The sequence below is a fragment of the Homarus americanus genome, unplaced genomic scaffold (assembly GCF_018991925.1).
Source record: "Homarus americanus isolate GMGI-L3 unplaced genomic scaffold, GMGI_Hamer_2.0 scaffold16894, whole genome shotgun sequence".
Taxonomy (NCBI): Eukaryota; Metazoa; Arthropoda; class Malacostraca; order Decapoda; family Nephropidae; genus Homarus; species Homarus americanus.
Window position 1 is genome coordinate 223,396 of NW_024746541.1, and position 27,753 is coordinate 251,148.

The following is a 27,753-nucleotide window of genomic DNA, read 5'->3' on the forward strand; positions in this document are numbered from 1 at the left end:
CTAATATATACTTAATATTAGACAATGTAATTGATTTATGGGAAACATTTTAATCATAAGAAGTTCTCAACACAGTCCAAGTGTTGTGTCTGTCTCTAACAACAATTATGTACAGTTAACTATTATATATATATATATATATATATATATATATATATATATATATATATATATATATATATATATATATATATATATATATATATATATATATATATATATATATATATATATATGCACACTTCTCAAAAACAAATGTCAAACGCTAACGGAGAAATTTTAACAACTAACAATAACTATGTATTTACAAGGGACCATAATTATTGTCCATTACCCATCAGTGTGGATATACAGTATTAATTTTGTTCTTCTAATAATTTAATTACTAATACAGAGTTACTCTTAAATGTTGTATTGGGGACCTTAGGTAATAGTGAAGGAAACAAATACAGTAGTCGGGATATTTAACATTCCTGATAAAGACGTTATAATAATTCCTGCCTGTATCATCCTGGTACTGTACTGTACCTGGGGTCCCTGTACTGTACCTGGGGTTCCTGTACTGTACCTGGGGTCCCTGTACTGTACCTGGGGTTCCTGTACTGTACCTGGGGTCCCTGTACTGTACCTGGGGTTCCTGTACTGTACCTGGGGTCCCTGTACTGTACCTGGGGTCCCTGTACTGTACCTGGGGTCCTTGTACTGTGCCTGGGGTCCCTGTACTGTACCTGGGGTTCCTGTACTGTACCTGGGGTCCCTGTACTGTACCTGGGGTCTCTGTACTGTACCTGAGTCCCAGTACTCTACCTGGGGTCCCTGTACTGTATCTGGGGTCCCTGTACTGTATCTGGTCCTGTACTGTATCTGGGGTCCCTGTACACCTGGGGTCCCTGTACTGTACCTGGGATCCCTGTACTGTATCTGGGGTCCCCTGTATCTGGGGTCCCTGTACTGTACCTGGGGTCCCTGTATGTACTGGGGTCCCTGTACTGTACCTGGGGTCCCTGTACTGTATCTGGGGTCCCTGTACTGTACCTGGGGTCCCACCCTGGGGTCCCCTGTATCTGGGGTCCCAGTACTGTACCTGGGGTCCCTGTCTGTATCTGGGGTCCCTGTACTGTATCTGGGGTCCCTGTATCCCTGTACTGTATCTGGGGTCCCTGTACTGTATCTGGGGTCCCTGTAGTCCCTGGTCTGTATCTGGGGTCCCAGTACTGCAACCTGGGGTCCCTGTACTGTATCTGGGGTCCCTGTACTATATCTGGGGTCCCTGTACTGTACCTGGGGTCCCTGTACTGTACCTGGGGTTCCAGTACTGTACCTGGGGTCCCTGTACTGTATCTGGGGTCCCTGTACTATATCTGGGGTCCCTGTACTGTACCTGGGGTCCCTGTACTGTACCTGGGGTTCCAGTACTGTACCTGGGGTCCTACTTCTACCTGGGGTCCCTGTACTGTACCTGGGATCCCTGTGCTGTATCTGGGGTCCCTGTACTGTATCTGGGGTCCTGTACTGTATCTGGGGTCCCTGTACTGTACCTGGGGTCCCTGTTCTGTGTCTGGGTACTGTACTGTACCTGGGGTCCCTGTACTGTACCTGGGGTTCCTGTACTGTACCTGGGGTCCCTGTACTGTACCTGGGGTTCCTGTACTGTACCTGGGGTCCCTGTACTGTACCTGGGGTTCCTGTACTGTACCTGGGGTCCCTGTACTGTACCTGGGGTCCCTGTACTGTACCTGGGGTCCTTGTACTGTGCCTGGGGTCCCTGTACTGTACCTGGGGTTCCTGTACTGTACCTGGGGTCCCTGTACTGTACCTGGGGTTCCTGTACTGTGCCTGGGGTCTCTGTACTGTACCTGAGTCCCAGTACTCTACCTGGGGTCCCTGTACTGTATCCTGGGGTTCCAGTACTGTACCTGGGGTCCCTGTACTGTATCTGGGGTCCCTGTACTATATCTGGGGTCCCTGTACTGTACCTGGGGTCCCTGTACTGTACCTGGGGTTCCAGTACTGTACCTGGGGTCCCTGTACTGTATCTGGGGTCCCTGTACTATATCTGGGGTCCCTGTACTGTACCTGGGGTCCCTGTACTGTACCTGGGGTTCCAGTACTGTACCTGGGGTCCCTGTACTGTACTGTATAAGTCTCATCACTTGTCATCACACACAAAGATAATCTCAGTTGTGTGATCTTTCTCATATTATCATTGGTACCAAAGCCTCAAAAAATAAAAAAATAAAACAAATAAATAAAAATTACATTTCTGGTTTATATATCCATTTTTAGTTTACATCTACAGTACCAGAGTATTTACAATGACTTCTACATTGATTTCTAAATTCACTAATTTATCAGGGCACCATTGCAATAAATTTACAATTGTTTTTCGTACAAAATCACAATCCAGGGCCGTCACGTACCTCCACAACAACTAACTGTCCAGAGAGGGTACCGTACCAGGGAGGACAAGAGACGGTTAATCATTACCAACGAGATTCTTAATATAACGCTGCATCAAGCCGTAGTCCATGGAGACAGCCCTGGGACCTGTGTGAAGCTGGTGATGCTGGTTACTCTGAGACGGCAGCGACGAAGAGATGTTATCGCCGCTCTCCTTTGCCTCTTCCTTCTCTCCCCCTTCCACTGGCTTCTGATTGGCTGCTTCTTTTGTTTCAGTCTGGGGAGTACGGGAACACATAACACATGTATAGTACTGTACAGTCAATCCTCGAAAGTCTGGATTTTGGATATTCTGGACCCCTTCTCAGCAAGAAACATTTATCCAAACCCTGAAATATTGCATCATCCATGTCACACACACACACACACACACACACACACACCTGACACAGTCCACGTGTCTACATTATTTTGAAGTCAGATTTCATATTGTATATTTTATTTTTTACATTATTTAATAATTTATATTATTAATGATGAAACATACACCATAAGAGACTGATCATACAAGAATATAATGAATAAATTAAAGCAAGCATGACCACCACTGCCACCACCGCCAACAGCAACAACAACGGGGAATAAATTACGTTCTCATTCAGATTGTCATTTTATTTGATATAAAATTATATATAATATATTTTTTATATTATCTAATACCATAGACCGTCGATATAACGTGAATCGATTTAAAATTCTTGATTTAAAGTGACACCCACAATTAAGGACACCGTATCAATTTAAAGCAAATCTTTCCTATTTAATGCGAGTTTTCATCAGGCGCGTCATATGGAAATACACACTATATTAAGTTTTGTGCCGAATATATCCCACCAGACGCCTCTCTGGGCACGCTACATGGTTGGCCGCCACCCTCCCACACCGACGCTCTAGTGAACGGACATACTGTGTGACACTATCTCCTTCTACCACGTGCAGCAACCATCACCACTATGTCCAAGAGGCCAGCTACTACTTCATTAACTACACTAAAGACCAAGAAATCAAGGCAAGCAATTACACTGGAGCAGAAAAACAAGGTGCTAGAAGCACTGGAGTGTGGAAGTGGTGCTTCAAGTGTGGGGCGTGGACTGCCGGAGAGCTCTGTCCGCACCACCAAGCTCAACGAGAGGAAAATTAGAGCAGGCAATGCTTCGCCAGATGTTGCCAAGGGTAAACAATGTTTTGTTTACTCTAGGAGATGGGCTGAGGAGCATCTAGGTAGACTCAGTCGGGCCAGGGAGAGGGTCAGTGGCCCGAGGCAGCAGACAGAACAGTACAGTACAGTACAGTACCATGCAGTACCAGTACCGTCCAGCTCTCAACTCAACTGCAGGGAGTGCTTGCTGCATATATAGCATTACACCATATATTTTTCTCATATTTATTAGTTAATAAAAGTCTTTTTGGTATTTAGTGTTTCTCTCAAGTACCAAACTAAATTATTCCATTGAAACAACACTTTGATTTAAAGCGACCTCTTGGAACATATTTCACGTTAAATTGATGTTCTATTATATTATATTATTTATGACGAAACATGCACCATAAAAGGCTGATCATATGAGAATACAGTGATATCCCTGTTAGCCAGAACAATTGGCGCAGAGCACTTCCGGGGATGAGAGATTTCCGGCTAACCAGACGACTTTCTCAAACCCGGAAAAATTCCTTATCCCCGGAACCTTTTCCGGTTACTGGGAAAAGTTTCCGAGTGTCTAAACTAGACCTCTTGCACAGATGGACACTAGCCCACTACCCCAGAACGTTTCTGGGTGCTGGGGATGTTTTCCTCGAGTCTAAACTACCGGAATCTGTAAATACAGTTCTAATTAAGTTAGAAACTCCATTTCTTTACTATAATAATCCAGAATAGTTTATCTAAAAGTCTGGTAAAATAAATATATCTAAAAATTAAAAGTCTATATGATATGGTCGTAAATGAAGCTGTGTGTTACAGCAAAGACTGTTATTTTTCACTCCCTTGGAGCTGTGGGGGAGACGTGGGTCTTGTGTAACTGACCTGACCCGACACAATGTCAGGTGGATGTAGGGTGGGGTATTAGTGGTCTCATATTACTGGCCTTTTGATACAATGTCAGGTCACCTTTTCTTGGGTGGGGATTAGTGGGTTTTAGGACCTGGAGATGACTTGAATAAACACAAAACCTTAAGTATTTTTAGGGAGATTGTGATAAGTATAAGTATAAATGAGCAAAGTTGTTCCCCTTCAACGTTACATTACATAACATTTTAAAATATGGAGTGAGAAAGGTGTGGGTGATTAGAGAGATGGAGTGGAAAGGAGTGTTGCCAAGCACTCCTCAAAAGCTGATATTTAACTCACTACCATGCAGCCACAAACACACAGATGTGTCACACAATAAGACCCTCACTCATTATGACCTGAATATGGTGGACACCTGTTGTCCCTAGGGACTTGATCTCACTCTCCTCTACTGTATATAATAGCCTTGTCAAGTATTACTCCTTAGTCTGTACTCACCCCTGAAGTTGTGAATTACACTAAAACGCTTGGGAACTGCATATATATTGTACTCCAGCAGATCCTGTCATCTTACCCTACAATAGGCAGACACTTCACTCAATTAACTGTAGTACATAACTAATCATGTCTTAACACTTGTCATGAAGGTTGGCTGGGAGATTATTGGGTCACATTACTAACCTGACCTGATGCAGTGTCAGGTCACCTTTTCTTGGGTGGGGGATTAGTGGATCTTATGAAACTGAAGATGTCTTGAATGACATATTTTACCTATGAGGTATATACTGTACAGTACAGTACTATACTGTATTGCATATGAAGGGTACAGGTATTAATAAGCACAGATTATTACAATGTATCTTTACTAATTAATGAAAAACAAATAAACAATATTGTATGATGAACGAGGCAGTACAGTACTGTAGTTGGTGACAAACAATTAGTAAGGCGACCCTGGGGGAGGGATCACTTCACCCCCAACTGGACTCTTCTCATCTCCTTCTCTTCCTCACAGCATTCGTTATTAACTTCTATTTGTGTGAAAGAGATGAATTTGATGCCATAATGATCCTTTATGAGATGTTTCTGATATCCTTAAATGACAAGTTAAATGATAAGGTAAAAATAAGTATTTTACTGTATATGAAGAGTACTGGTATTAATAAACTCAAATTATTAGTTTCTATCTCTAAGTCTCTATGTACAGAACTAAACAAAGAATTTATTTGAAATACTCTGTAACATACAATACCATAATATCCTGACCACTGGGGTTAGTTATACAAACTTTCCCTGTGAAAAAGCCATAATTTTGAGCAGCATATTACTGTACTCAAATGTACTACGGCAAGGACTAAATAATTTTATCTCTTATGCAAACTATGAGATGTTTATACTCAAATTAATGGTTATCTTACAAAGATTCCAGCAAAGTAAGTTATATTCTACTAAGTCAAGTCCAGGACATTTTATAAGAGAAAAGTTTAATCCTGAAACAAAATTAATCCCGTTAATCTTTATCACTGGGGAGGTGGGGTGTTGACAGCCAGGAGGACCACCACCACCTCCAGTTCTCACACACATAATACGTCTATATTCCTTTAAGTTTCTGCCCTTATGATAATTATTATTTATATTTTTTGTACATTCTGTGTGTAGGATTGTGTGTGCATGTGACTGAATGAAAAGAAAAACAAAGAAGGAAGTTATGTTTATATACAGTTCCCAAAATTATGAGTTGAGAAATAACCATAACATAACTCCTACCTCAGCCTGGTAGGCAGAGGAGGCATGTGGCCGCCCCAGGCTGACTCGGCACGTGATTTGAATTTTTGCCGGGACCCAAATTCATTATAAGCGGGGAAAGGTTTCATATCTCACAAAAGTGGTGTTAATTTAGGAAATTCGTATAAGAAAACTTTCGTATGTCGAACATTCTTATTTCGAGGGATATTTGTATAGCATAAATAATGAGTTTCAAAATGTAAATGTGCAGTATTAAACACTAGGGTTAGTGGTACTGTATAAATAATAGTGAAATAACTAAACTTCAACCGATGTAAAAACATTACACAAACTTTACTTACATTACAATTTGAAGTTGGATGTAATTAATTTCAATAAAATAAGAAAATTTCAGGGACAATCTCAGTAAAGCTCTCACCTTACTGACGTCAGTGGGGGGCAGGAAGCGCTGTAGGTTGGGGGGGATGGTAGAGAGGTTGTCCTTGGGTAAGCTCTGTGCTAGTAGACCAACCAGCTGTTTCAGATTACCGCGTTCTAGTTCCAACCAGCGGACTCTTACTTCTAGGTGATGTTGGCTCTGTTGAAGACTCTGGCCAAAAAGTTGTTGTTTGGTTAGTACATGACAACACACTGACCAGCGACCATTACACTTTCTCAGGCTACCATCCTATACCACTTTTACTGCTATATAAGTTAAATATCTTACAAGGTTAAATTTATATCTTTCAATGTTTATATAAGTTAAATATCTTATAAATTATGCTTATGTAAGTTAAATATCTTATTCAATAGTTGGATAGCCAGACCTGTAGCCCTAGATAGAACTGATCCAGCGAACATTCCCGCCGCTCTGGGCTAAAAGTCTCATGAAAACCACAGATAAATTACTCAAAACTAGACGCCATGGTTGGTAAGAAGGCGCACAAAATATAAAACATGGATACCCAAAAGAGGTGTCGGTAAAAGAGTGGTAGGTGAGGGATTACCTGTAGTGTGTGAATACTTGAAGTGTTTCTTTATTTACAGCTGAACTCAGTTATGATACATTACAAAATTCCTTCATAAGACTAACTCTGTAAATACTGCAGAACCTTCATGTTTATAAACCTGTCTTTTACTCCAGTAGGCAGCACCATAAGGCAGCCAGGGACATTCTTTATAAACAATCTCCAAGACTTTGTGTCAGGCAAGTTGGTAGGGAGTCATATATTATGGTGTGTGTTGAGTTGGACACACTCCATGTCAGTATCCCACGCTTGGCCAAGTCTTCTTCCTTGTAGTCTCCCGCCCCACTAAAACACTCGTGAGAAGCAGCAAAAACCATACCAATTCATTAGAGATATATTTCTAATTCTTTTCCCTGTTTTACTTACATAATCCATCCCTGTGTGTGTATGTGGGGGAATGTGATTGAAAAACCTGAGTGTAAAAATGACTTATACCTGATTGGAGGTTTCAAGAGCATGTTGGTGTGAGTTAGCATGACGAAGCTGCTCCAGGAGGTCTAAATTCTGCCTTTTCAGATTCTTGTTGGCCTCCTTTAGTTTCTGGAAGTCTGTGTGGTTCTGGGGGGAGAGAGCCATTTCCTCCTGCAACACGTGGTATTCTACCTCGTACGCCTGTAACTCCTGACTCAATGAACACTCACAAGCCTGTAAGAAAACACCTAAGTTAACCAACACACACACCAAAGAACACACAGGTTTGAGAACACATTGATCTGAGAACACACAGGTTTCTAACTCCTTACTCATCATAAACTCACAAACCTGTAAGAGAACAAATGGTGAAAAAGAATCATTATTCTGTTCACTTTATTCCAATACATTTCCAATAAGAACAGTTATTTTACAGTTATCATGGAGGACTTATTTTGAACCTCAATAAACCCTGCCCCTTATTAAATGCTTTATGATGCCTTACATAAGAGTTAATAAATAACATTCAAACTTAAACCATTCCCAAAATTAAATCAAGAATGAGTAAAGCTGGATTCTTAATTGTCATTTCTTAAGACAAAACTATAGAGGAATGCGGTACAGGTATCCCTTGTTCAGTGATCTGGATGTGTTCCTGATAAACCAGCCACTAAGTGAAGTGATCAATAAACGAAGGGAAAAAGGGAAACAATATCCTGAGAAATAAAGAAAATACTGTACTGTATAAGTAATAATAAAGTAAATAATACAGTAGTAAATAAATGTAACACTTACACTGGGAGATGAGCTGATAATACATAGATGATGTTCCAAAAGTGTAATGGTCACACTGGTATATGACGTAAGAACCCACATGGGAGAAATAAAAGACAAAATCTTGGAGCTGGTACACTAGTACAGTACAGTACAGTAGCCTCTTGTGTCAACTAACAGAACAAAGGTGAAAGACATAGACCAAAGGAATCAGACTTGTGAGTTGAGGTATGGTGAGGATAAGGGATGATCTCCTTGATGACAGTATTCAGGGTCAGGTCCAGGGTACACAGTACTTGTACAGCAGGTCCTTAAAATTCACGGGGGACAGGTTTTCAAAATGGCCACGAATCGCCAAATCCGCAAATACCACGAATCGCCAAATGCAAATAACATTTGCTGGGGGTCACATTTTACGAAAAAATGTATATTCCCTTTATGTGTTTGCCCTTAGGGGCAATTTTTTCCTTTCCCTGTATTGTATATAGTGTGTGTGTGTGTGTGTGTGTGTGTGTGTGTGTGTGTGTGTGTGTAGACACATGCAAAACACATACAGTAGGGTTGGGATATACTGTATAGCGACTATATGTAGCGATTTTTTTATATCGTGGCTCCCAAAATTATCGAAATTTTCCAATACTGCATATAGCGATAAATTTATTTACAGTAGACTCACAACTTACATGGGGTCATGTTCCTGGGACCTCACATAAAGCCAAAAACCATATAAAGTCAGAAACACTCCTAAAAATACCCTAAATACACTAGCCCACAAAATAGGAGTTGAAATTTTTTTTCTCTTGTGCAAAATATAGGATGTCTATATTCAAATTATTTGCTGTCCTGCAATGCAATTTATTTTCTGCTAACTTTAGACTGTGCCATTTTATGTCAAGTTTAGTCACTTTTATTGGCCTCCAGAACCTAACCCTATTTCCCCATTGATTACATGTAATTATATATCACGACTTAGAATATAGCGAACATCCTTGGACCGTATCTGGCGATATATCCCGACCCTACTGTACTGTATAAATAAATAATAATGGGAAAATCCTCTCACAAATAATCAGAAACAAATGTAGTATTAAAAATGTTGAGTCTACCCTCGAGTCTACTCCGAGCTTTGTTATTAATAAACCACGGAGTAGACTCGAGGGTAGACTCAACATTTTTAATACTACATTTGTTTCTGATTATTTGTGAGAGGATTTTCCCATTATTATTTACTGTATTTGTATTTTGTGTGTGAGTGTCTACACACACACACACACACACACACACACACACACACACACACACATACACACATATATATATACAATACAGGTAAAGGAAATTACTGTCTCTAGAATGAATGGCTCCCTGTCCCAGCCGCAAAAAATGCCGGCAACTTTAAAACTACTCTTAGACATTCTTGGCTACATCCAGGGTGCCATCCATAAGCAATAGAGGACCACAAATTAAAAATGCACGAATTATCTGGGAGTACTGTACAATAAGAGTGTGGGCATGAGTGAAAATATTTACAACTAGCAAAAGTGTATAAACTTTTATTCACAGCATCTGTTCTAATTGTGTTAGAGAGATGAATGTGGTACCATAATGACCCTGAAATGTTGATACCAGATTAAATAAAATAAGTTCTAAGATAAAAATACTGTACCATTTTTATCAAAATAATCATAGATAGTTTATCAAAAAGTTTGGTTAAATAAATATACAGCTCCTCCCCGACTTACGATGGGGTTAGGGACCCAAATCCAGGTCGTAAGTCGAAAATGCTTAAACAATACATAGAAAATCTAAAATGGGTGTCTCTTTTTCTTCTCAGCACCACAAAACTCTCACTTTTAAGCTTGCCAGCCATTTTAAAGTGAATTACAAACGAAAATTTTTTCTGTGTACTGACGTTGGGACTCGAAAATACGTAATTTGACAAAATTTGGGTACAACTGAGGCAGGTTGTAAGTGCAGGTGGTCGTAAGTCGAGTAGGTCGTGAGTCGGTGAGGAGCTGTACTTAAAAAAAACAAAAACCCAGGTGATACTGGTGGGCAGGACGAGACACAATAGTGGAATATTCTACTCTGTAATGGTGAAAAATTTACATTGTCTAAATAATGCAGCAAACCTCACCTCCTCCCTCCCTAACACACTCTCCTCCCTCCCTAACACACCTCCTCCCTCCCTAACACACCTCCTCCCTCCCTAACACACTCTCCTCCCTCCCTAACACACCTCCTCCCTCCCTAACACACCTCCTCCCTCCCTAACACACCTCCTCCCTCCCTAGCACACTCTCCTCCACCTTCCATCTCTATGTAATTGTTTAAGTAAATAAAACCAAGAATAAGAGATAAAGTAAAATAAATGATGTAAAGTAATAAAAATAAAATAAAGAGAGAAAGAAATAGAACAATTAAAGTATAAATAGAACATAAGAGACAAGACAGAATCATTATGTCTATGGGAAAAAAGTCAATTATTTCTTCATTCTCTCACATTATTGACCTGACCTCATACCATGTCAGGTCACCCACTGTGGAGGATTATTGGTCTCATATTACTGACCTTCTGATGCATTGTCTGTTCAATCTACTGTGTTCTCGAGGATATCAACTTGTAAAATGGGTCAGACAATAATTTATAGTAACCCTATACAGGAATCCTTTATTTAGCGACAATTCACATAATGTTTCGTGATAAAATTTGACACCGTTTCTCACTTAAGGGAAGAGGTGTTTAAAACTTGGATCACCTGAGATATGATGTTCCCCATCTGGTGTATGTGAAGGTTGGGCATAGACGTCTTCATGTAGTCCATGATCTGTTCAAATGAATCACAGGCCAGTAAGGCTTCTTCATGTGTCCTCAGGAGAACCAGAGCCACTCGGAACACTGCTTCCATACCTTCCATGAACAGCAGATCTGGGAATAATGATAATAATAATAACTGGTGTCTTGCTCCTCACTAGCACCTGAAACACTACAAAGTCAAACACTTAAGGAATAATGTACAATAAAATATAACAAAAAATGACAGTTGATATAACCTTAAGGTGTAACACTTTGTAAACCCTGTAATTCTCCACCACTGTACAGTACCTTCTTCAGGGTCATAGGGTACAGTACCTTCTACAGGATCATAGGTTACAGTACCTTCTTCAGGGTCATAGGGTACAGTACCTTCTTCAGGGTCATAGGTTACAATACCTTCTTCAGGGTCATAGGGTACAATACAGTGTTACAGTGTTCAGGGATCATCTCACACACTGTCACTAGTGCTTACACTGTTCCATACAACAGTAAATTGTCATCTTTTACCTGCTAAAATTACTCTTATATTGAATAAGTTTTGGTGTTAAATACCTAATGAAAGTTGCTAAGTCTTGGAGTGGGACCAACTAACAGTCTTTATATTTAATTAACATTCTAACCCGACAAGAGCGACGGAGTGCTCACATATTCCACCAATCACTACAGGTTAAGTTAAACTCCTCTGCCAAGCGCTGGCTGACATTATTTTTACAAACATATGATTAGACTTATGAATTATGATTTTACGCAAGAAGGCACGCACTACTGCCTACTATTTTGCTATCACTCAGAAAAAAAACTCTCTCTCTCTCTCTCTCTCTCTCTCTCTCTCTCTCTCTCTGCCTGGCCTGGCCTGGTCTGGTCAGGGACGTGAATAACAAACACCCAGTACAGTACTATAATAACATGTTTACTCACCGTCCAACACCAGGCGGCTGTATCGTCAGCATGAAAGAACAACAAAAACTTGTGATACACGAACATTTGATGACTCATAAGATAATACATGAGATTCTTTAACTCACTCAACAAGTAATATTTATCTGATGGTTAAACAGTGACATGACAGGAAGCACCACAAGTCAAAATGGAACTGAGGATCCATTTTATGCCACAGAGAAGTTATGAAAGCTACTAACTCCCACAACCTGCCGTCTTCCCTATCACATCACCTGTTGTCCTATCTCTACTACTTGATTCACCTCCCATAAAGGTGGAAAAGAAATTAATACAATAACTATACAATATAAATAAATAGTAATCCATTTTTACTTCATCTCTCTCTCTTGCTCAGCCAGGTAAAACAGTCACCTATGAACACATTAGTAGTGAAGGGTTTGCTTATATCAACACACACACAACCTCGGTACATCTTTCAATATACGAGAAGTTATGGGTCTAATTAAGGAATAAGTCCACCATGAGGGAAGACTGCCTCAAATTTCCAATGGTGCACCTAATCTGTATACACCCTAACCAAATCTAACCAAACTATATAAAACCTGGGCCATGTGAGAACAGGCAGATTAAGTTACCCGTCATGTTTGGATTTATTTGATCAATAATAATTTTGCATGATATGTGAAAACAATAAAACTATTTTACAAATATAAATAAATATAATTGAAGACTAATAATGATCTTGAACTATTTATTGTATCAGACTATAATTATTCATGAGTTCTCTACTTGTGGCAGAGGTCATGACTCAGCAATAGTTACTGGGACTTCAACAAAGTCGTTTAACTTGTTTGTAAAGGGACTCTAATTACAGTATATTTAATTCGTAAAAGCATATACAAAATGATAATTTCTTTATTTTGATACACAAAAGCTAAAACACACCTTCAACTGAGCTTGTGTGAGTGTGTGGAAACAAAACTTTACTTAGCTCAGGAAGAAAGGTTAACGTAACCCAAGGAAGAATATGATCCAGTATTCGGCAGTCCATTTATGAGGATGTGTGAACACTCTCTCCTATCTTGACCATTTCGTGCGAGATAATATGACACAACGGGTAAGGATTTTGATAGCCCCAGCAAGACAACAGGAGTCACAGTGTTCATTTGACCCATCGGTAATGGTACCTTTTGGAGGGTCTGCCCTGTTGTACTTGGCCCACACACACACACACACGAGTCACTTACCTTGATCTATGCCAGTCAAGTGTGTTGTGGGGGAAGGTGAACTAGTGTGTTGTGATGGTGAACTAGTGTGTTGTGATGGTGAACTAGTGTGTTGTGATGGTGAACTAGTGTGTTGTGATGGTGAACTAGTGTGTTGTGATAGTGAACAGCCAACACCCCAGTATTCAATCATCCTCATTTCTTCGGGGATTTTATTATATAAAATGGAATATAATTACGACTATTTTCAGTAATAAATTAAAAAATAATTAGTAAGAGGTTATATTTACTTTCCGTCAACTTTGAATAAACCAGAGAAAGAAAACAACTGAAATAAATGTATGAAACAATAACGTATGAGAAAATATTTATCAAATTGGTAGTTAACTTACCAAATACTCGAGAGACAAAACTGAGAGGGAACTGTGAAGCAAAGAGTGTGAGGAACCACGGGGCGGCAAACAGCTGCGGCGTGACCTCGTGAACCTCAAAATGATCGTACAATTGACGCAGTTGGTCGTGGAGCAGCCGGGAGAGTTGATACATCTGAACCTGGAGGAAATGCCAAGAAGCGGTCATGTTCTCATATTGTTGATGTTTATTTTCTGTTGGCTCAAAAAATTCCAAAATGACATTAGCCTGAGGCACTTAATCCTCAATAGATAATCATAGTGTCAAGTGGTTAGGTTAGGTTAGGTTAGACAGCTGTAGGTTAGTTTTGGTTAGGTTAAGTTAGGTTAAGTTAGGTTAGGTTAAGTTAGGTTAGGTTAAGTTAGGTTAGGTTAGACAGCTGTAGGAAGGAAGCACCATAGTGGAAGACACATGAGTTATGTTATAACTAAGGTGTTTATGATTGGTCTAACCTGAAGACCAATAAGGTCAGGCCGGTACTGTCGCCTGCAGCCCATGACGTACATCAAGTGTTTCAGTAGGTTATATGCCGCTTCCTCTTCCACCTTAAAAAAAAATATAGCAATAAAAATATATAGATAATGAAGAACACAACACAGGTAAACCTCGATAAATGAGGGGTCGTTCAGCGATGTTCCACTTTAAAGATGGTATTGAATTACGACCTTCTCGCTTTAACGATATCCAGTGGTTTGGGGTCTAGTGCAAACTATAGGTTGTATTTACTAAAATTAATCACTGTCTTGCAAGGACTCCAGCAGTGCAAATTATGTTTTTCTACGTCAAGTCAGTGACATTTTATAAGGAAACAATATTCAACCCCATACACGAAGCATCTCTGGTGACGCCACACAACCAGCCCGTGCATCTCTCCACCATCGTGTAGCTCCACTATTATCATTCAGCATCGTTGGCTGTCTGTACAGTGTACTTATCATTGGTGGGTTTTTCCTATAGTGAGAGGACAGCACTAACATTTAGATTTAACTGTTATGGTGACTGTGGAGGGATATCTTCTGTGTTTTTTATGACTGTGAAGTGCTTCACCTCTGTTGTCGTGGTGTGAGCAGCGTCGGCCGCATTATTGTTTTTGTTATCATCGTTCGCTCAGTTTTGTGGCAAGTGTTTTTTGTGACTGTGAAGTGAGCAGTGTAACTTTAAAACTGTCTGGGAAGGCCAAGACAACTGTGTCTCTGAGGTGAAGCTCAACATTGTGAAGCAGCATGAGACTCCCCAGAGGCTGTGTGGGACTCAGAGTAATGTCTCCACTCCACCTACAAGACTCCCCTTAGCCTCGAAGGGGACATGTGATGATGACCAGACTTAATCTCCATGATGAGTGTTGTTGAATTGTTTTATATTAATTTTATAAGTGTGGGAAGGAATTTTGTTGTCGGTGATACAAGTGTGTTTGAGGACTGGCTGGGAATGTATCCCATTCAACCCCATGTTATAAAGCTTCCTATCTTTAATATTTTACTCAGTGATGGGTTATTCAGGAACCTGACCCCATCGTTTATCAAGGTTTACCGGTACTGTACATAACACAGACACAAGCCTTCACATAACAGGGTCCCCACAAGGACTGATGTAACACCACACACTGACTTTATCCTGGCACACTTGACGCTTTAATGCCACTATAAAATATTAACCACTTCACTCTCCAGATTCACATATGTTCCAATATTAATTTAATATACTTTCACATGATAACTTGTGATAATTACTTCAGACTACGATGGTATATAGCAATTAACCCCTTCATTACTGGGACAACACTTTTAATATTTTATTTGGCTAATACCAGACGATTTCACTCAGCTCAGGGGCGGCCCCGTTATAGTGAGTTAAAATAATAGTTATAATGTGAGGTGTGTAGGTGGTGGCAGCATCACACACAGGAGAGGGAAGGTGGTGGCAGCATCACACACCTTGCTCTCTGCCACACCTGTACCTATATCCTTGTGTGCAAACTTCTCATGTACAGTGTGAATCCTGCCTTTTATGCTAAAAATAATGAGTTTTTTATAAACCTCGTGTACAACTTGACCCTACAAGTTGCACACAATGTGTTCCAATCTCAGGGATGCTAGCTGCCTGGCCTCGATGCTCACTACAGCAACAAAGCCCCCAGCTGGGACACTGTCTGCCCTAGCATCAGTATTCAGTGCTGTGGGAGGTGTACAGTATAGTAATGGTGGGATACGCCTTTACAAAACTTCAATTAATGTGAATTTCTAAGGATATTATTACTCTATCAATAAACTTTAATAAAGGCACTCAAATTAAAATACTGTATACTCTTATTACCGGTACATCCTGTGTTGTGATGATTCACCTTATAAAAACGTTCAACTGTGAAGAATAAGGTAAAATAATAAATACCAGTAAATATGAGTAATAAATAAAAATACTGTAATACCAATCAATAACTTAAAGGAAAAGAAATACTGCATTGTCATTTGGCTGCTGGAGGTTGAAGTATTTGTCAATCATTTCACTACACACGGGAGACAGCTGAGAACAGCAGAGATCCCACACTCCGCTGACCCTCCACCCAGGTTCAGCGTGTTAACTCTCGTGCACAAAGAAATGTTAATTCCTTTTGTTTTTGACCTTATGATAATTATATATTTTATTTTGTTTGCACATTCTGTACGTAAGATTCGTAAACCTGAAGCAGTAGACACTGATACATTATTCTGTCCATAAATGCTTCGGGTTCATGATTCTGAATATCTGGGTTCATGGTTCAGGAGGAGGGACAACAGGGTGGGTGTGTGGGTGACTGTACCTGCAATGTGAGTAACTGGGAGTAGGGGAAGGTGCTGTCACATGACCACTCAGACAGGATGGACATAGCCATCTGTCTCTTGTGGGAATATTTATGATCCTATTTCATTTATTTTTTTACCTGACTGTAAATGATGTATTAAGTGCACACACCGATACTTACTGACATAGATCTACATCAATTGAGAATTAATGATCTAAGACAAACTGCTCAAGAGAAGCAAACATTTCACTCCACAACACCAACTTACATGAAGAAGCAGTACACCCCCAACAAAACTGAGGCCTTGACAGTATCCAACATCCTTATCCAACAGTGAGTAAGCTTTTAACACATTGAACAGGGCAAGTTGACCCGGGCCGAGCGTCTGCATGAAGTAAGGGTGTGTTGGGAACGTGCGACCTTAGAGGAAATAAAAAAGATTAATGAAGGCCTTGTTGTGCCAAAAGCTTGTGTGAGGTTATATTATAAGACAACCAGAGCACTTCACTCTGTGTGCCTGTAATGTTATGTGAGATTCAGTCTACTTATTATGATAAGTGATCAATGAAATCACTTTAATGCTTTTTTTCCCAGCTGAGAAAAGCTGTCCTGCCCCCTCCTCAAGAGTTACAGCTGATTGGCTGTTGTAAACCTGTCTGATTTTGTCCTGAAGTAATGATGTATTTCTAAATGAGTTTATTCACAATCGTTGGGATGACCGTTTCTGACGAGAAAGATATTTAGCTAAATTATATAAAGATACATATATTCATTAGTTCAAACATAAGTACACAGGAAGTTTATCAGAAGTATTATACATGAATTAACTGTTAAACTCTTGTAGTAAATTCACACTTTGGAGGATACATTTAATATGCAATGGTCCCTCAATTAACGAACACAGTTGGTTCCACAGAGTCGTTCGTTAACAGAAAAGTTCGTTAACTGAATCTATTGTTTCAATGGGATATTGGGTAATTGGTTCCAACTCACAGAAAAAGTATACATACAAAGTACTGTATACCGGTAATAGAATTAACAAAACATTAAATATAAACTAAATACAGTACCGTACTGTACAGTATATTGTACAATAAAAAATAAAAAATGGGAGAATACTATATTTTAACTTACTTTGAGGTGTGTATGTTGTATTCCCGGCATGTTGATGATGACATGCCATATTCTTTACAGAGTGCATTGGTTCTAATGCTTTGTTCATGTTTCATAATAATTTCTGCACTGTATATTATCAATATGTTACCTAAATTTCAGAATGACCAATAATTTTAATGTAAAAATGCAAAAATATTCAAGAGACCAACAAACTGGATGTTCAATCCACTGTAAACAAAGTTAAACTGAGAAGCGTTGGTGGGTGATTCAATCAGCTGAAGGGCACACAATAAATGTGCCCTGTACTGTATATATTATCAATATGTTAACTAAATTAGAATGACCAATAATTTTAATATAAAAAATGCAAAAATATTCAGGAGCACAACTTTCTTGATATTTACTCCACTGGAAACAAATTTAAACATAGAACCAATTTGTATTGGCGGACTAGCCGATCAGCTAATGTGCACAACAAAACTTGCTTGTCGTAAGGATTTCGTTAATCGAACTGAAAATCCTTATGGGAGCTAATTCGTTAACCAAAATTTAGTTAATTGTACCATTCGTTAACCGAGGGACAACTGCATACTTATTTTTACCCACAATAAGGCATACTAAGACAAATTACATATCAGTAATAGTACATAATGAAAAAACAACATTTTAAAAGTTTAGTATCACATTGAAATATTACACGGTCGTCAGCAGAGGCGGGAAATATGACTGCAAACTACATGGGACTGAGACATAAAGAATGAACCCACATGGTACTGAATGAACCCACATGGTACTAAAGAATGAACCCACATGGTACTGAGACATAAAGAATGAACCCACATGGTACTGAGACATAAAGAATGAACCCACATGGTACTGAGACATAAAGAATGAACCCACATGGTACTGAGACAAAGAATGAACCCACATACCTAGGTCAATAAGTATGGCATGATGCTGTGAGGTGAGTTCTTTGATCATGCTCTCATAAGCAACGTTGTAACTGAGAATTTGTGGCTCCAGTTTGGGATTCCGTGCCAGGTACTGCTTCACTAGTAGCTGCCAGGCCTCCCCACGTACTGACTTGGGCACACCTGGAATACAGACAAGTGCAGGAGTACATTTCACACACCTGGTATATTACATGATACACACTTCACAATGCTGACACACATACACACACTTCACACTGCTGACACATATACACACACTTCAAACTGCTGACACATATACACACACTTCACACTGCTGACACACACACACACACACTTCACACTGCTGACACATATACACACACTTCACACTGCTGACACATATACACACACTTCACACTGCTGACACATATACACACACTTCACACTGCTGACACATATACACACACTTCACACTGCTGACACATATACACACACTTCACACTGCTGACACACACACACACACTTCACACTGCTGACACATATACACACACATCACACTGCTGACACACACACACACACCTACCTTGTTTAATTCCACTATGAAGGATGTTGGAATCTATCCTGGCTGTGGGTCTGGACAGAAGAAGCTGCCAAGCTTGTATTGCCTCATATGGAATCTCCTCTTCTTCATAATTGAGACGAACGCGCTGGAGTGCCACTTCATGTTGTATAGCTGTAGAGGTATGGAAGTTAGTGGAGGAGCAGTTATAGGTGTTCTGTAGTGGAGGAGCAGTTATAGGTGTACTGTAGTGGAGGAGCAGTTATAGGTGTACTGTAGTGGAGAAGCAGTTATAGGTGTACTGTAGTGGAGGAGCAGTTATAGGTGTACTGTAGTGGAGGAGCAGTTATAGGTGTACTGTAGTGGAGGAGCAGTTATAGGTGTACTGTAGTGGAGGAGCAGTTATAGGAGTACTGTAGTGGAGGAGCAGTTATAGGAGTACTGTAGTGGAGGAGCAGTTATAGAGTTGGCCACTGTAGTGGAGGAGCAGTTATGGGTGTGCTGTGAGTGGAGGAGCAGTTATAGGTGTTCTGTAGTGGAGGAGCAGTTATAGGTGTACTGTAGTGGAGGAGCAGTTATAGGTGTACTGTAGTGGAGAAGCAGTTATAGGTGTACTGTAGTGGAGGAGCAGTTATAGGTGTACTGTAGTGGAGGAGCAGTTATAGGTGTACTGTAGTGGAGGAGCAGTTATAGGTGTACTGTAGTGGAGGAGCAGTTATAGGTGTACTGTAGTGGAGGAGCAGTTATAGGAGTACTGTAGTGGAGGAGCAATTATAGAAGGGGAGTGGAAGCAGTCTACAGTAACTATAGCCTTAAGCAAGAGGTTTATCTTCCACTATAATACAGGATCACCTTCAACCACGTTAGGGTTCCGTCCTTGAATGATTACCGTAATTGGTTGTAAACTAAATCTCCGTATAATGGAAACTTTACTATACTACCATGGCAAATAATATGTCCCCAAAATTCATAGTGCACATAATTTTTTTATCTTATTTCACAAATTTATATCAAACAATAATATTTTAATAATTAATATTTTTTTATATATCATATTATACTGAAGGTGATACACTGCATAAATGGTTGCACAGTATCACCAAGGTTGTGAGGTGGTGAGCGTGTGAGCCATGAGTGGTGAGTGTGAGCCATGAATGGTGAGTGTGGCCCATGAATGATGAGTGTGAGCCATGAGTGGTGAGTGTGACCCATGAGTGGTGAGTGTGAGCCATGAATGGTGAGTGTGACCCATGAGTGTAGGAGCCATGAATGGTGAGGTGAGCCAGAGTGGTGAGGACCCATGAGTGAGTGTGAGCCATGAATGGTGAGGTGGCCCATGAATGGTGAGGAGCCATGGTGGTGAGTGTGACCATGAGTGGTGAGGAGCCATGAGTGGAAGTGTGAGCCAGAATGGTGAGGAGTGAATAGGAGGTGGAGAAACAGAGTTAATAATATAGCAAGGGAAACCAAGGAAAGGTACTGGTGTAAGGGCAGGTGAGGGTGTGTTAGAGGGAGGACTGACCCACACTGGTATAAGGGCAGGTGAGGAGTGGTGGTAGCAGGCCACAGAACCCCAGCACCAAGATAGTAGTACAGTATACCTTATTTCAACACAAATATTAAATCAATCATACAAAAATTAATAATAATAACTAGATCATAAAATGTGGTTCGTTGACTTGCCTCTCAAACGCTGATTCTCCTTCTCAAAGCGTATGAGGAGCATCTGCTGGAAGACGGCCTTTTTCCAGATGATCTTCAACTGGCGCTGACCTCTTGGTGGGGGGATTACTCTCTCCCTGACCCAAGACGCTACGACTCCCCAACTGGCCGAGAGAATCTGAGACAAAGAAAAGATAAAGCAAAATAATAATACTACCCTTGAGAGAGAGAGAGAGAGAGAGAGAGAGAGAGAGAGAGAGAGAGAGAGAGAGAGCTCAGTATAACAACAAACAGGCAGGAAATGAAGGCAGACACAGGGTCAGGGTTAAGGCAACATGGTCGGTCTTCATGTGAGGTAGAGGCTCTCTATTTATAACCGTCACAACACACCTCAGTACAAGAAAGAACATTGAGTAAGAAGGTTTAGTAAAGAAGGATAGATAAAGCAATTTCCTGTGGTATAGTTACTGTTAGCATCATCATCATCATCATCATCATCATCATCATCATCATCATCATCATCATTATCATCATTATCACCAGAACATAATTTAACCATTTGTCAACTTAGAATATTGTACAGAATAAAATAAGATACAGTATAGTCTTGGGTGGCCAAACTGTGGCTCTTTGACACTTAATGTGCGGCTCACAAAAATATATTGGCTGAGCTCCTTTGCCATAAGCAATATAAAAGGCACCAGTAAATAAGGAAAATAATGGAGCGTTATGTTCGTACACTGAGAGACTACTGGATTATAACCAAAGTAAAATATTCAAGGTGAGAATAAATATTTAAGAATCTAAATCTTAATTCTAATGCTACAATTAATGGGTGTTGTTCATCAGTGCTGAATCAGGTCAGGAATGATGAGGAGAGCAGTGGCCCAGCCTAACATAATAACCCAACATATTAACACAGTGTAACACAGAACTGTACTGGTGCACTCTGGGTACATTAACACACAACAGTACTGGTACCTGGGCAACAAACAGTACTGGTGCACTCTGGGTACATTAACACACAACAGTACTGTGCACTCTGGGTACATTAACACAACTGTACTGGTGCATCGGGTACATTAACACACAACGTACTGGTGCACTTCGCACTTGGGTACATTAACACACAACTGTACTGGTGCACTGCAATAACACACGACTGCATCTGGGTACATTAACACAACAGTACTGGTGCACTTGGGTACATTAACACACAACTGTACTGGTAATCTGGGTACATTAACACACAACAACAACTGTACTGGTGCACTTGGGCATTAACACACAACTATTCTTGCACTGTACATTAACACACAACTATTCTGGTGCACTGGGTACATTAACACACAACTGTACTGGTGCACTCTGGGTACATTAACACACAACAGTACTGGTGCACTCTGGCACATTAACACACAACAGTACTGGTGCACTCTGGGTACAAACACACAACAGTACTGGTGCACTCTGGGTACATTAACACACACAGTACTGGACATTAACACACAACTATTCTGGTGCACTCTGCACATTAACACACAACAGTACTGGTGCACTCTGTACATTAACACACAACAGCCTGGTGCACCTGGCACAAACACACAACTGTACTGGCACCTGCACACACAACTGTACTTGCACTCTGGGTACATTAACACACAACTGTTCTGGTGCACTTGGACATTAACACAACAGTACTGCACTCCACATTAACACACAACTATTCTGTGCACTCTGGGTACATTAACACACAACTGCATTGGTCCTCTGGGTACATTAACACACAACAGTACTGGTGCACTCTGGGTACATTAACACACAACTATTCTGGTGCACTCTGGGTACATTAACACACAACAGTACTGGTGCACTCTGGTACATTAACACACAACAGTACTGGTGCACTCTGGGTACATTAACACACAACTATTCTGGTGCACTCTGTACATTAACACACAACTGTACTGGTAATTTACATTAACACACAACAGTACGTGCACTCTGGGTACATTAACACACAACTGTTCTGGTGCACATCTCACTCAACTATTCTGGTGCACCTAAAACATTAACACAACTGTACTGGTGCACTCGGGACATTAACACACAACTGTTCTGGTGCACTCTGGGTACATTAACACACAACTATTCTGCACTCTGGGTACATTAACACACAACTGTTCTGGTGCACTCTGGGCACATTAACACACACAGTACTGGTGCACTGCACATAATAACAAACTGTTCTGGTGCACTTGGGCATTAACACAACAACTATTCTGGTGCACCTGGGTACATTAACACACAACTGTCTGGTGCACTCTGGTACATTAACACACAACTGTTCTGGTACCTACATTACACACAACTGTACTGGTGCACTCTGCACATTAACAGTACTGGTGCACTCTGGCACATTAACACACACAACTGTACGCACTCTGGCAATATTAACCTGTAATTGGCACTCTGGACATTAACACACAACTGTACTGGTGCACTCTGGGTAACATTAACACACAACTATTCGGTGCACTCTGACATTAACACAAGGACCTGCACATTAACACAACTGTACTGGGCACTTGGGCACATTAACACACAACAGTACTGGGCACTCTGGGTACATTAACACACAACAGTACTGGTGCACTCTGGGTACATAACACAACAGTACTGGTGCACTCTGGGTACATTAACACACAACATGCTGGTGCACTCTAGTACATAACACACAACTACTGGTGCACTCTGGGCATTAACACACAAGTACTGGTGCACTCTGGGTACATTAACACCAACAGTACTGGCTCTGTGTTAACACAACTGTTCTGGTCACTCTGGTACATAACACACAACAATACTTCCTCTGGGTACATTAACACATGTTCTGGTGCACTCTGGTACATTAACACAACTATTCTGGTGCCTCTGGGTACATTAACACACAACAGTACTGGTGCTCTGGATTAACACACAACTGTTCTGGTGCCTCTGGAATAACACCAACTATTCTGGTGCACTCTACATTAACCAACAGTACTGGTGCACTCTGGGTACAAACACACAACTGTACTGGTGCACTCTGGGTACATTAACACACAACAGTACTGGTGCACTCTGGGTACATTAACACACAACAGTATGATTGCACTCTGGTACATTAACACACAACTATTCTGGTGCACTCTGGGTACATTAACACACAACAGTACTGGTGCACTCTGGTACATTAACACACAACTGTTCTGGTGCACTCTGGTACATTAACACACAACACTGGTGCACTCTGGGTACATTAACACACAACTGTACTGGTGCACTCTGGGTACACACACAACATCTGTGCACTCTGGACATTAACACACAACAGTACTGGTGCACTCTGGGTACATTAACACACAACAGTACTGGTGCACTCTGGGTACATTAACACACAACTGTTCTGGTGCACTCTGGGTACATTAACACACAACATTACTGTGCACTCTGGTACAACACACAACAGTACTGGTGCACTCTGGGTACATTAACACACAACTGTACTACTGGTGCACTCTGGGTACATTAACACACAACAGTACTGGTGCACTCTGGGTACATTAACACACAACAGTACATTATAACACACAACTATCTGGCCTCTGGTACATTAACACACAACATACTGGTGCACTCTGGGTACATTAACACACAACTGTACTGGTGCACTCTGGGTACATTAACACACAACTGTACTGGTGCACTCTGGGTACATTAACACAACAGTACTGGTGCACTCTGGGTACATTAACACACAACTGTTCTGGTCACTCTGGGTACATTAACACACAACTGTACTGGTGCACTCTGGGTACATTAACACACACAACTGTACTGGTGCACTCTGGGTACATTAACACACAACTGTACTGGTGCACTCTGGGTACATTAACACACAACTGCACTGGTGCACTCTGGGTACATTAACACACAACAGTACTGGTGCACTCTGGGTACATTAACACACAACTGTACTGGTGCACTCTGGTACATTAACACACAACAGTACTGGTGCACTCTGGGTACATTAACACACAACTGTACTGGTGCACTTGGTACACCCTGTACTGGCACCTGATAACACACAACTGTTCTGGTGCACTCTGGGTACATTAACACACAACATGCTGGTGCACTCTGGGTACATTAACACACAACTGTACTGGTGCACTCTGGGTATTAACCCTGTACTGTGCACTCTGGGTACTAACACACAACTGTACTGGTGCACTCTGGGTACATTAACACAACTGTCGGCACTCTAACACACAACAGTACTGGTGCACTCTGGGTACATTAACACACAACTGTTCTGTCCTTATACCTGTACTGGTGCACTCTGATACATTAACACACAACTGTACTGGTGCACTCTGGGTACATTAACACACAACTAGTATGGTGCACTCTGGGTACATTAACACACAACAGTACTGGTGCACTCTGGGTACATTAACACACAACTGTACCAGCACTTGGGTACATTAACACAACAGTACTGGTGCACTCTGGGTACATTAACACACAACTGTAATTGGTGCACTCTGGGTACATTAACACACAACAGTACTGGTGCACTCTGGGTACATTAACAACAACTGTACTGGTGCACTCTGGGTACATTAACACACAACTGTACTGGTGCACTCTGGGTACATTAACACACAACTGTTCTGGTGCACTCTGGGTACATTAACCCTGTACTGGTGCACTTGCACATTAACACAGAACTGTACTGGTGCACTCTGGGTACATTAACACACAACTGTACTGGTGCACTCTGGGTACATTAACACACAACTGTACTGGTGCACTCTGGGTACATTAACACACAACTGTACTGGTGCACTCTGGGTACATTAACACACAACTGTACTGGTGCACTCTGGGTACATTAACACACAACTATTCTGGTGCACTCTGGGTACATTAACACACAACTATTCTGGTGCACTTGCACATTAACACACAACTATTCTGGTGCACTCTGGGTACATTAACACACAACTGTACTGGTGCACTCTGGGCACATTAACACACAACTGTACTGGTGCACTCTGGGTACATTAACACAACAGTACTGGTGCACTCTGTACATTAACACACAACTGCACTGCACTCTGGGTACATTAACACACAACAGTACTGGTGCACTGGGTACATTAACACACAACAGTACTGGTGCACTCTGGGTACATTAACACACAGTACTGGTGCACTCTGCACATTAACACACTAGTACTGGTGCACTCTGGGTACATTAACACACAACTGTACTGCACTCTGGGTACATTAACACACAACTGTACTGGTGCACTCTGTACATTAACACACAACTGTTCTGGTGCACTCTGGGTACATTAACCTGTACTGGTGCACTCTACATTAACACAACTGTACTGGTACTCTGGGTACATTAACACACAACGCACTGGTGAACTCTGGGTACATTAACACACAACTGCACTGGTGCACTCTGGGTACATTAACACACAACAGTACTGGTGCACTCTGGGTACATTAACACACAACTGTACTGGTGCACTCTGGGTACACACACAACTGTACTGGTGCACTTGCATTAACACACAATGTACTGCACTCTACATTAACACAACAGTACTGGTGCACTTGTACATTAACACACAACAGTACTGGTGCACTCTGGGTACATTAACACACAACTGTACTGGTGCACTCTGGGTACATTAACACACAACTGTACTGGTGCACTCTGGACACATTAACACACAACTGTACTGGTGCACTTGGTACATTAACACACAACAGTACTGTGCACTTAAGATTAAACACAACTGTACTGGTGCACTCTGGGTACATTAACACACAACTGTACTGGTGCACTCTGGGTACAAGTTGTGTTTACAGTTCAGAAAATAAATTGTTTATAAATACTGTGTGAAAACTTTGTTATGGGAGATGGTGTCATCCAATTATAAAAACGGTAAAGATGAAAACAGGAATTTTAAGCCAGAGTGAGAGGATGATTTTACATTTACCACTAAAGGAGGTAAACCTTTGTTCCTTACCTGCAGTGTGTTACTCACTCACTACAAAGCCAGTACAGTAACTTGAAATACACTGAAAAAACCGTTTGTGTGATAATCAACCTAAATCAGAATTATGGAAAAACAAACTTTGTAAGGCGGTATATGAGTAACATATCTTCCAATCGGTTTGCTTGTTTTTTCTTTTATATTTATATTTTCATCTTTTGTCCTTCAACAATCCCATTTTTATGCAGCCTTCCATATTTTTCCCCGAGATGTTCCCATAGTTCATTATGTATTAAAGACGCTCACCACCGTATGTGGCTCTTAGGGTAAGCAAGTGTGGCCACCCCTGACATAGTCTGTTCAGTGGAAGCTTACAACTAAGGGCTAGGCTGAGTTTGTAGTGCAACAGCTGATTGGCTGGTGAATGGACACGAGAAGTAACCACAGTTCTTAAATATTTAATCTATCGTATTTATATTATGATATTTTAAAGGATAACAACTTTTCTGTGTTGATCTCTGATAATTCCCACACTCAGGGAAGCAATAATGACCACGTGAAACACACTGGTGGTTAACAGAATGAAGAACAAGTTTGGTGACTTCAGTAATCTATAATGACGATGGTTAGTTATAACACTTTAATGACAATGGTTTAAGTTATAACACTTTAATGATGATGATTTGTTATATAAATAAATTACAGTGTATAAACTCACCAGATTTCTTTGGCGGGGACACAACTCTCTGGAGGATGGCATGCCTGAACGATGTTGTGGACTTGTTGTTCGCCTTGCCCAACTGAGCTCTCCTCTTAATAAATTTATATACTACTGAAATTTTATACAGTTGCCTCACGATGTCGGTACAAGTATAACTGTTCTTCTTCACAATACTGTAC

At 40.8% G+C, this 27,753-nt stretch overlaps 1 protein-coding gene across 4 annotated transcripts; it reads right to left on the reverse strand.

The window, feature by feature from the left end:
• Positions 1 to 714: 714 nt before the first annotated feature.
• On the reverse strand, positions 715 to 27,662 carry LOC121879359 (TBC1 domain family member 1-like). Of its 4 annotated transcripts, none has more exons than XR_006091315.1 (13): positions 27,572 to 27,662; positions 20,813 to 20,969; positions 19,154 to 19,303; positions 18,589 to 18,750; positions 16,809 to 16,960; positions 14,214 to 14,306; positions 13,743 to 13,902; positions 11,166 to 11,335; positions 7,657 to 7,866; positions 6,633 to 6,803; positions 2,017 to 2,677; positions 1,222 to 1,421; positions 715 to 847 (listed from the first exon to the last, which is right to left on the reverse strand). XR_006091315.1 is itself a non-coding variant. In XM_042385959.1 (11 exons), the coding sequence occupies exons 1-11, from the start codon at positions 27,611 to 27,613 to the stop codon at positions 2,477 to 2,479; spliced, it is 1,668 nt and encodes a 555-aa protein (XP_042241893.1). In that variant the 5' UTR covers positions 27,614 to 27,662; the 3' UTR covers positions 1,763 to 2,476. The 4 variants fall into 4 exon arrangements, 1 of the variants encoding a protein (XP_042241893.1); XR_006091316.1 differs by lacking the exon at positions 715 to 847 and adding an exon at positions 1,018 to 1,035; XR_006091317.1 differs by lacking the exons at positions 715 to 847; positions 1,222 to 1,421 and having other exon boundaries at positions 1,763 to 2,096; positions 2,137 to 2,677.
• Positions 27,663 to 27,753: the final 91 nt, after the last annotated feature.

Coding starts and splice junctions, on each gene's coding strand:
- LOC121879359 (XM_042385959.1), bottom strand. CDS start 27,613: ATGCCATCCTCCAGAGAGTTGTGTCCCCGCCAAAGAAATCTG. Junction 20,970..27,571: donor GTCCCCGCCAAAGAAATCTG/GTGAGTTTATAC, acceptor TCTTTGTCTCAG/ATTCTCTCGGCCAGTTGGGG. Junction 6,804..7,656: donor CTCTTGAAACCTCCAATCAG/GTATAAGTCATT, acceptor CTTTTTGGCCAG/AGTCTTCAACAGAGCCAACA.